An 11,395-nucleotide genomic window follows, 5' to 3' on the forward strand; every position below is an offset into this window, starting at 1 on the left:
GTATTTTCCCTCAGACACCTCCTCACAGTGCATCTCTGTCACGCTCTTCTCTCTGACACACAGACTACACACACCATGTGACCAACAGCCACGGGGTTAATCCCTCATTAAACCACACTTCTCTGCCCATGAAACCTCACTTGTCATCTGCATTTGGTTCACTTCACATTCATGGCAAGAAGTCACGATGGGTTTGATTTTGCAGGTACAGGCATTTCCTCAGTTCAAGTCCCCCCCCCATTGCCCTCTCTCCTGACAGGCTCACTGATACCCAGTGACATTCGGTACAGTAGTCAGACCCAGTTTCCTTTCTCATGTGTTCTAGTGTAACAGACAGGCAGCGGTGGTGGCGTCACTGTTGGACACTGTCTGGGATGACGGAATGGATCATGTGAACTGACCACAACACAAGCCAGTGGAGCCTTTGCACCATCCATCAGCCGCAGGGGTTTGTCTCACCGTAGCTCCAGACATCACTCTGGTGGGTATAAATTCAGTGTAAAATCGATTCCAAAGCCATCCACTTGATAGGCACCTTGGGATGATGAGAGATAAAAGTAGTAAGACAGCTATTAGCTTCCCTCTGTTAAAAAAAAAGCAATAAATCACACAGGGACAAATTACAAGTGACAGAGGCGAGGAAGCCTGGGCCACCTCCACCCCGACCCCCAGGCCCAGGGCTCCTTCCCAGCGGGAGGAGAGCTTTTAGTCTGATAGAGAACAGGTCTGTTCGGCCCCAGAGCTAAGGGCCTTTGGTCTGTGGGCTGTTCTGCTGAGCTGGGCACCCGAGCTGGGAGCTGGGGGCCCAGGTCGGGCCCGGTGTCTGTGGGTGTCTGCAGGGGCCGGCGGCTTGCAGCCATGCGGGCCAAGTGAAACTGAAGGGGGTGCAGCTGACCCAGCGTGTCTGGAGGGCCTAATGGGAGGCCAGCGCCCCTCACTGCTGCGGGAGCCCCTGGAGAACTGCGGGCCTGTCCCTCCACGGCGGCCAGGGCCCTTTGGGAGCTCCTGGAACAACTCAGGGTGGCTTTCAGCGCTGCTCTCAAGGCCCCTAACCTTGGCGAATGGTCACTAAGAGCTGGAGCTGAACTCGTGATCACTGCCTTTGGCTTCTCGATGTGTCTGAAAGACCTTGACTCACTTTCCCAGCAAATCCTGCTCCCCGAGCATCTCTGGCTGAGCTGGACAAAAGGCCTGGCTCGACCCAGGTGTCAGTGACAGCTGCTGTGACCTCACCCAGAACGTCCTGAGAATGCCCCTGCTCGGTGATTCTGCCGGCAGGAGGGTGCTCACCCCTCCACCCACCAGCTCCTCACTTTGCCTCCTGCGTGGTACTCCTTGGCACCAAGCAGTCTGGCCCAAAGTCCGTGATCTTGCCGTGCTGCACTGTCTTCACCAGGACGTTCCTGGCCGCCAGGTCTCGGTGCACCAAGCGCTGGTCTTCCAGGTAGTTCATGCCCTGAAACGGGGCCGCGCAATGAGGGCGTGGGGTGCTTGGCGGACCCCAGGAGAGCTTGGGCAGGGTCAAGCAGAGGGCAGGGTGAGTCACCACGGAAGCCCTAGTTCAGGGTTTAGTATCATGTACGCACCAGTCTCGGAGCCCCTCCACGCCAGGGAAGGCACTGGAGCCCATCCTGGGACGTCCCTTGACGGACACAGCAAATTGCATCTTGTAACGTTAGTGACTCTCTGCTCCATGGATGAAAAGTGAAGACACGAAGCATCACTAGCTGCTGACTTACTAACATCTCCATCCAGTTACTCAGGTTTCAAACTCAGATGAAACAAGAAGAGGCCAGAGGAGGCCCACACCTGGGCCGAGACCTGGTTCTGGATCCATCACCACCTGCCTGGCCTCGCCTTCTCTGTGCCAGCGCATCTGGGACGCTGCCCTCCCTGGCCTCAGGGCTGGGAACCCTCTCTTTCATGCTTTCCTGGACTGTCTTACAGGATTCAGTACCAGTGAAGGTTCTGTCCTGTTTTATTTTTTCTCTCTCTCTCTCTTTCTCTATTTTTAATTGAAGTCATGTGGGTATTGAATTTGCTTTACAAAGTGCCACTCCCCACCCCTCCCTGGCTGCCTCCATAATTCTGCTGTAATTAGAATTAAGGCTGTAAGAGGAAGAAAGAATATGTGAGAAGCACCCAGCACAGTGCCCGACATGTAATGAATTCTCTGATGTATAGTTGTCCTTTGGTACCTGTGAGATCAGTTCCAGGCCCCCCCTCCTTCCCACTCAATGCTGTAGAAGTTCAAATCCCTTATATAAAATAGCACAGAATTTGTATAAACCTACATACACCCTCTGACATATTTAAAGTCATTTCTAGATGACTTGTAACACCTAATACAATATGACTAGCTGTAAACACAATGTAAATGCTATGTAAATTTGCCTGTGCCCAGAAAATTTGAATTTTATTTTTCGGAGCTTTCTGGAATTTTTTTCCCTCAAATATTTTTTTACCCATGGTTTGTTGATTCTGCAGATGCAGAAATCATGGCTGTGAAGGGCTGACTGTGTGTCCTCTCAACTCCAGTCCTTGTCCACAGCCTTCTTGGTGTCTTTGTCACCTGCCCCTCCTCCTCTGACAGGTGGGGGTGACTTCCCACCCTTTCTCCTGGCCTGATGGCTGTTCCACTGAGCCTAGCTCCATGGGGCCCTACCAAGCCCTAGCCTGTGGACATGAGTGTGGCAGCCCTCGCCTGTCAGGGTCAGACTGGCAGGCAGGAGGGGAGGAGGGTCAAGGTCTGCACACGTCCTGTGTTGTTGGTACCACATTCCCTCCACCTCCTCACAATGGCCACTTCCTCGCTCCAGCCTGGAGGGTGGACCACATTTCCAGCTTCCCAGGCACTGAAGAACTCTCCAGCAGAGGAGGCATCACAGACAAGCTTACAGAAGGCATGGAATGGAAACGGACTGGTTCAAACAACTCTGCTTCCCTCCCCAGCTTTCTGTAGCTCTCTCCATTTTACTGCAAATACAGGGAGCACGTGTAGTAAGAATAGATCCCAAATTTTCTGGCAAGTTCTTTGCTTCCTCTTGCATAGATTTTAGGTAAAAAAAAAAAAATTAATTAACTTGTCACATTGGAGCGAAATTTAAACATTTTCTTCCTAGAGCAAAATTAGCCATCACAGGAAAAGAGGATCTTACAAAGGCACTACCAGGAAGTAGTCTTGGAGGGCTGTTTGTGAGGCCTTTGGTAGTTTTCTTTTCTTGGGGGTAAAAAAAGATTGATTCCCATGTCTCCCTTGTATTATCTAGAAAGCTCTTGAATGTTTAAGATGTTATTTGACTTATGTTTTTGGGTGGTGGGGAGGTAACTAGGTCTATTTGTTTATTTTTAATGGAGGCCCTGGAGATTGAACCCAGGTCCTGCTGGGTGCTAAGCATGAGCTCTGCCACTGTGCTCCACCTGCCCGGCCGTTGTTTGACTTGAATGCTTCCCTTCCTAAGATGGCTCAGGTGCTGGGAAGTAAGGCTAAGGGGCTCCTGTCCACTCAGGAGGAGGCTAGCAGGTGTCCCCCTGGAACAGCACTTCCAAATTAGGAATTATTATTTAGGGGTGGAGCGTGGAGAGGGAGAGGGAAGCCACGCCGAGAAGACGCTTCCCAACCGAGTAGGACCTCCTAGCCCGGCACCTCTCCCGCTTCCAGTGAGGGGGGGGCCTCTCTGAGGAGTCACTAAACCCACAAGGAGGGCTCCAGAGGGCATCTCCAGCTACATTTAGCTATCGTCCTGAACTTTCACTCTGCCTCTTGAGATGCCTCATGGAGAACTTGGTAGACTGGATGCATTTTTGCGAGAGCTTGTTGAAGAATGGAGGCTGGGATGAGCGGGTGTAACAGCGGCTGACAGCCTGAGCCAGGCATTTCAAACAGGCCCACGAGGAAGCCCCTGCTGGGGCTGGCAGTCCCGCACCCACACCACCGCCCTGACAGTCACCCAGGGGTCCAGAGTCTGGGATGACGCTTCCCAGACCAAGGGCTGGGAGTCCCCGTGATCACCACTGGGACCATGTCCTTAATTTCCTGCAGGGGACTCCATGTGAAACTTGCCTGCTGACTGGTCCAAAGACTGCTTTGGATGCCAAAAAAACCCCAAACACCCCCCCCCAACACCTGCCGCTGCGCAGGTCCACGTCTGCGTGAGTCTAACAAATGGAACTGAGCACCCCCGTCCCACTTCCCCCCCACCACTCAGGTCTTTAAAGGACCAGAGCAACTGCAATAAATCATTACATTTTTCAGGAACCAGTCTTCAGAGGAGGCTGGGAAAGGGGAGAAAAGAGCAATTTCCATATTCTGGAGCACACAGCTAATCCACAGAGGGGTTTCAATCAGATGACAGGACGAGATGAGGGTCATCTGAACTTTGATAAAACTTCCTTCACTGGTCTCTGCCCTGCAGTATAGAAGCAACTTGAAAGGCCATCTCTGTGCCCAGAGGAGTTATATTTTAGCCAGGTACCAAAGGTAAGAGCCCTGATGTGGCTTGTGAGCCCTCAGGATCCAGACAGACAGCCACAGGGGGGCAGTATGCGCATGAGCCTTGCGGGGCCTCTTGGAAACTCATTTCCCCTGACTCTTCTCTGAGATCCTCACTTTAATTCAGTGGAACAGATTTATTTTGTTGGTTAACATAGGAGAGCTGGGGTGGGTGTTGCAAAACTCAGGCTAAAAGGCGATTTGAGGAGCTGCCCTGGGTGCACAGGAGACTCAGGGCCGCTGCATATGGGCTTTAAAGACTCCTGGCACAGCACCCTCGGAAGAAGAAAGGCCTGGGGAGGGCTTGACATGTGCGGGCTGTCTTCCCAGGCGCTGCAGCACCCCACAACTCCAGGGAGGAGCCCCAAGGGAGAGGCAGGAGTGAGCTGGATTTCTGGTCTGTTTATCAGCCACCAAGTGGAGAAGCCGGAGGAGCGCTGCCTTGGTGGAGACAGAAAGGCAGAAAGTAGGCGTGGAGGGGTAGGTGGGGGGTCTGGGGAGAGTAAGGGAAAGCCTGGCCTCGACCCCACCGAACACCTGCCCTCAGGGGAGCCAGGAAAGTGTGAGAACACCCTGTCCCACCCAGAGATGGCTCGGCACCAGCCTCCTGCTGTGCGGGAACAGCAGCACAGCTGGACTCAGGCCTGCGGGTCCTACTCTGACCATGAGGTCAAGTGCTGGCAAGGATGCCCCAAGTCAGATCCTGATTTTGCTGCTTGCCAGCTTGAGACCTTCGCAAGTGACCAAAACACCCCAGGCCTCACTTTCCCCGTATGTAAAATGGGCTACTCGGGGGATTAAGTGATTACAATCCACGTGGAGCACTTAGGATGCGGCCCAGGGAGAGCCTCCGTCACTGCTTTCACTGTTCATTTCCTCCTGAACGTCAGCTCCACCCTCTCTTCTCCACCTCTTCTCCCATGACCTTGAATTAGGCTGCCCTGTCCTGCTACACTTTCCACAAGTCTGATCATGAATATATTCCATGTGGCGCCCTTTGCTTTTGTGATGAAGCTGGGCTTGCTTGGCCCTGGGGGTGGCCCCCCTCTGCTCCCTCCCCTCTTGGCTCCTCCCGGCCCCTCACCCCTTCCACAGTCCTCAGCGTCCCAGCCACCTCTCACGGGCTTCCCCCCTCAGACGGTCCCCAGGACACAGTCAGGTTCTCACTCACGTCCACAGCATGGGGCTCTTGAGGGTGAGGGACGGGTTGGCTTTCTCACCACTGTCTTCCCTGGACTGGCGCGTGGCCGGCACACTGAGCCCACTCTGCTGATCCCCGTGTGACCTGCACAGCAGCCTCTGGGCATCGGGGCCCTCAGCCCGCCTGCTCTAACCCACTCCTTCCCTGCTGCACCGCTAGCTCTGTGTGCATCTGTTTTCCTCGCCTGTCTGTAAGTTTGGGGAGATAAGAACGCCTGTCTTCTTTATATATATGCGTTTCACGTGTTACCTGACGCTGACGGGCAAATGCCCAAGAAATGAAGAAGCGAAATGTCCTAGAGTTGATACATAAACGTTGGTGGGACAGCAGCTTTTGGCTTTATAATGACATACTGTGAAGTGGTCATTTATGTTGATGAAGTTCCGCTGTGACCTTTTCTGCAAGAATGTAAAATAAATTTAAAAAATAATCCAAGTAACTGCGCTGTCTGGTCATCGGCTCTGCTGTGTGGCTCTGGGCCTCTCTCTGGGCTTGTTGTCTGGGGGTTTATGCAGGTGTGTGCTTTGCAGGGGAGTCAGCCCCTAGGTGTCCGCTCTGGCCCTGTGGATGGAGGCTGGCGGCCGAGTCAACACCCCCGGGCTGCGCTTGGAATCTCACGGTTAGGAGTCCTGACCTGGAGCACAGGAAAGCCAGGATGAGGGAGCAGACCTGGGGAGAGGGCCAGGCCCCTGGGCCCAGGTGGGAGGTTGTGCACTTGAAGCTGCTCAGAACAGTCGGCGTCTCCCTCCCGAAGGCTGAGCGAGGCTGACTGATGTCAGCCCCTCTTCCAGACCCTCCTCCAGCATAAATTTCATTCTCTCCCACTCCTGCTCGTCCATCAAGGCCACATTATAATTTGTCAACGTGGGTTCCATGACGTGGCACTTAGAACCAGGCACATGTGGCCCGGATGTTCTGTGACATCTTAGTGCGTGGCCACCTTCCTTCCTCACCTGGACGTGCCTTCCCTCAGCTGCTCACATGCCCTAAGAGCTCTTAGAACTGTGAGCAGTAAAAACACCTAGGGCTTTGTCAAATGCATTTAGACCAAACTAAGTATCCTGCATATTTGAAAAGTGGATCCTTTGAACGGAATGTTTTTTAAAGTTCATCCTTATTAAGTTTTCTGTTATACACTGAACAAGGCGTCGTGTGGTGCTGATGGAGCTGTGGTTCCTTCCTCAGAGCCTCTCCCTCCCCCTCCTAGCCACCGTCACCTCTCACCGCGGCCTGGCCAAGGATCTGTAACTTATATCATCTCTCTGAAGACTCACTTTTGTGAGAACTTAATCCGCACTAGGGAATAAGAAAGCTCTGCGGTCCCAAAGATTCAGGACAATGTTAGATTAATCGCAGCCTGGATGGCTGACAGGTGCAGGGCTCTGAGATGTCCTAAAGGAAGAGCCCGGCCCAGCAGGCGTGTTCTCTGAACTGAACTGATAACAGCATCTCTTGGATGAGAAGATTTTACGATATTTTTGTGCTGTCAGATTATTTTGGGACTTACTAGCTGGTTTATGTAGCAAGAAAGAATGGGGGCACGTTCTGAAGCACCTGAGTCGCTCCTAGTGAGTGAGTGCCACCTGTGCCTCCATGAGCCCGGAGTTTAGGAGGTGATCATCTCTCTGACGAGTGAGCACCCGCCTGGCCCAGGCCTAGAGTCCACTCTCACCACGCAAAGAAGGGCATCCCTGCTCTCCCAGCCCCACCCTGGTTCCCTCCCTAGGCCATCTCTGGGTTTTGTTTGTTTTTTTTTTTTTTCTTTTTTCTTTTACCTGGGTGATAGAATTTTATGCATCCTCTTAGCAGTTTAGCCGGGACAAGAAACTTGCATAACAGTGCCAAGCTCTCCACCGGTATTTGGAGAACTTCCCAGGAGGGCCCGTGCCTTTGTGAATCAGCAAGGACGTTTATAAGGCAGTAGCGTCAGCAGGTTTAGCTTCCGGTCAGCCACTAAGTATTCCTGGGCAGTTTCACTTCTAACTTTTACAAAGAACACTGTTCACTACTTAGGGAAATAGACACTAACCCAAGAGCAAATTTCTCTCTTTACAACTGAGGAAATTATTGTTTTCCTTTCCCTCCAGGGACAGACACTGCCACACTACAGCTATTCCAGTGCCATGGGGTAGGTTTCTTTGTGAAATGCGGTTCTGTCACAGACAAAGGCTGCCAGCTGCAACGTGAAAGGACTCCAGATGGAGGTAAACCCAAACGAAGTGCCACTGGCAGAGCACTGGATTTAAACAGCAGGTTGAAATTGTGAGTAATGTTACACAGAGAAAAACTTTCTGGCCCGGGAAACTCAACTCATGCACTTTGGAAACTCACCCCTGACTGGGGCCTGGGAAACTCAACTCATGCACTTTGGAAACTCACCCCTGACCGGGGCCCGGGCAGAGCTGAATTCGTTCTGCGGCGGGCACTGTCAGATCTGGGGTTTTGTATTTAGCTCACATTGTAGATGACTGATTTTGAGGGTCACAGAAAGTTCCAATCATGCAGACTTGTGGTCAGGCAGATGTGAATGTAAGATTGCAAAGGCGAGAGGGGAAAAGCTCGTGTACAAGAGAAGACCCAGAACAGGGGGCGCTGCTCTAAGGGATAAGAGTTGGTACGGAACTTGAATAAGACAAGGTTGCAGCTTAGATGTTAGTCATTTATCCAACTTTAACTAGTCAGAACATGGGACATGGGGGAAAACAGAGGAGTGAGCATCCGGGCACTGGGGCCTGAGGCGGGTGCTTCCTGGAGGTCCTGCAGGGGATTGAGGGGGACAGACGGCAGAGCCCCACCTTCAGCCACACAGACGAGGGGCAGAGAGACCACCTGCCTAACAAAAGCCAGGACTGAGAGCTGAATCCATGGAACCATAACTCTAGTTCTGTGTTGGGCAAAATTTACCAAGGCTGTGTGTCCCATCACATAAAAAGCCACTTTTGTGCAGCTGCGAATTGACACAGATACTCAGTTAAGAAATGCTGAGTCTCTGGGAGCTCTCTGGTGAGCTGGGACTTAGCGGCCAGGCAGGAGATGACCCTGGCTGTGCAGGGTTCTGGGCGCCCCGCCAGAGGCAGGGCGCAGCCAGGGCACGGCTCCCACAGAGCTCAGCTCCCAGTCTCCAGTAAACAAGTAAAGAAACCAGATCTTCCCAGGTAGCAATATGTGCTTTAAAAAAATAAAGCAAATTCAGCAAGGTAGTAGAGGCTGCCTGGGGTGGAGGGTGCTCCCTTGGTGACCCTTCTGCCTTAGATGATCAGGGAAGAGACTCAGGAAGAATTTCTGGGTTCAGAGGAGACCTCCAGGAATAATTCTACATTCAGGGAAAACTACTCAGAGCTAAGCACCTCCTCCCCCACATCAGCCACTGAACTGGGCTGCAGTGTCCCCCCCAAATTTTCATGTCTCTCCAGAACCCCAGAATGTGACCTCATTCAGACATAGGGTTTAGACCTACTTAGTTAAAGATCTCGAGACGAAATCCTCCTCGATGTAGGGGTGACTCATGTCTTTGAAGAAGGTAATGTGGAGTCAGGCATGGGGAAGGAGGCCATGTGAGGATGGAGGTGGAGATGGGAGGGATGCGGCCGCAGGCCTGGGAGTGCCCGGACCACCGGAACTGGGGGGGGGAAGGAGTCTCCCCTAGAGCCTTCGCAGGGCGATGGCCCTTCTGACACCTTGACTTCAGACTTCCGACCTCCAGACTAACTCCTGTTGTGGGAACCAGCAGACTTGTGGCTATTTTTGGTGTAGCACCAGGAAACTAATAAGACAGTCGCACAGAGAAATACCAGCATCTTCAGGACACCACAGAGTCTGGGGCACACGGGCCCCACCAGGACCAGCATGTAGCAATGGCGTGTAACTGCTCAGTTCTGTGACCAGGCATATGGCATGAGAGTGACAAGAACCAAGTGATGGGTGGGGGTCCCCACGTCCTCACACTAAGGCAACCCAACAAAGAGACAATTGTGTGAAGGTAGCTAAACAACTAGATTTTCAGTGTTCAGTAGGACAGGCACTGATCTAATGTGAAAGACAATCAATTCAATTGATCCCAAATAAAAGTGTACACTGTGTACACACGTGTCCGTGCGCGCGCGCACACACACACACACTTGGCAAACTCCCGGTTATCCCAGGATGGAGAATGTAACTGTTGATTTTCCAGTTGTCTTGATTGCCCCCTTGCAGCTTTTCTCTGGGTCTCTCACTAATGATCGCGTCGCCCCAGGAGATGAGGGCGGGAGCCGCAAGCTGAGGCAGCTGCTAGTCCTGCTCTGAGGTACTATCTGCCCTGCTCCCAGAGTGGGCCGCCTGCTCCATGTGCTCCTCCGACTCACCTTTGCGATCTGCACGCACCAGGTGAGCAGGCGCTGGGGGCCGATGCCATCCTTGTGCTCACGGACGTGGTCCAGGAGGCAGCCGAAGGGTATGAGCTGCGTGATGAGCTGCACCGGGGAGGCCAGGCGGATGCCCAGCAGGCGGCACACGTGAGGACTGCCCACACTGGCCATCACGTAGGCTTCCTGCGTGAGGAGGAGACGGCGCATCAGAGAGGCTCCCCGGGGTGGCCGAAGGGATGGCAGACAGAGCCTTTACAGGTATGAAAGACAAATGTGATTTAGACTTTGGAAGATGTGCTTGTGGAGGACAAGGTAGCCCTTGAGACGCCTGGTGCAGGGGACAGGCATACCAGGGCTCCCAAGCGCTCTGTGGGTGACACTCTCCGCGTGCGCGTCCGGCCGCTTCACAGAGGGACCCAGGCAGCCCGGCCACCGGCAGAGCGTGGGCTGAAGACCAGGCCTGACGTCCGCACATCCAGGCGCTGCAGAGCCCTTAGGATGGCGCCTCAAGGCCAAAGAGGCTGGAGCTGAAGAAGCTGGCGGGGCCTGCGGGGATCCGCACTTGGCCCCGCACCCTGACGACGTGCCCACCGGCTCTGGAACCCTCTCCGTGGGCACCACGGAGGGCAGCAGTGACAGCTCCCAGAGGGACCGTGGGGGCCTCTGCCACGCACACTGGAGAAGCCATTTGGGTGACCCGGGCTCCAGCTCTGTAACGGGCAGGACACTAAACCTACAGAGATGACAGACTCCACGGGCTGCCAGCACCCATCTGCAGGGCTGGCCTGTGGGGCCCTGCCTCAGCCTTGGGATGGGAGCCCCGTGCAGCCCTACAAGTCTGGGCACTGTCATGGCAGGAGCCTTTGTTCAACCCGGGCCCACGACTGCAGACTGCATTCCAACCTGCTAGTCTCGGGTGGAGGACGCTGGTTTCATTTACAGCCATGCACACAACCAGGTCTCTCTTTTGTCTGACTAGGAATTAGGGAGTCCTCTATTTCAACCCATAAATTCCATTTCTTTCCCCTTAGAACTCAAAAGGTAGTGACCTTTCATCCAGATGCCAAAGGGACCACTGTGTCTCCAAGAGAAAGTTCGGAGGCGCCTTGGCACATGTCACCGCTGCTGTGGCCAGGGTGTGGGCTCTCCGTGCAGAAGCAGGTGCAGCCTGGGCCAGGGAAAGGCACCACAGGGCCCGGAGGTGACAGTGAGACAGACAGGTGGGGGGCCAGGGGCAAGGGACGCATGGACATACCTCTAAATACAAATGTGATGACACCATTTCTGGCCTTAACACTTCCCCTGGCCTGGCTATTCCTGAGGGGCCCCCCAGGCCATGCAACGCCTCTCCTCCCG

At 53.7% G+C, this 11,395-nt stretch overlaps 1 protein-coding gene across 1 annotated transcript; it reads right to left on the reverse strand.

The window, feature by feature from the left end:
* Positions 1–327: 327 nt before the first annotated feature.
* LOC106729071 (epidermal growth factor receptor) lies at positions 328–10,246 on the reverse strand. The gene is made up of 3 exons (XM_032484868.1): positions 10,037–10,246; positions 1,314–1,456; positions 328–535 (listed from the first exon to the last, which is right to left on the reverse strand). Exons 1-3 carry the CDS (start codon positions 10,244–10,246, stop codon positions 388–390), a joined length of 501 nt encoding a protein of 166 aa, XP_032340759.1. The 3' UTR covers positions 328–387.
* Between the last annotated feature and the right edge of the window lie 1,149 nt (positions 10,247–11,395).

Source organism: Camelus ferus, chromosome 1, assembly GCF_009834535.1.
Source record: "Camelus ferus isolate YT-003-E chromosome 1, BCGSAC_Cfer_1.0, whole genome shotgun sequence".
Lineage (NCBI taxonomy): Eukaryota > Metazoa > Chordata > Mammalia > Artiodactyla > Camelidae > Camelus > Camelus ferus.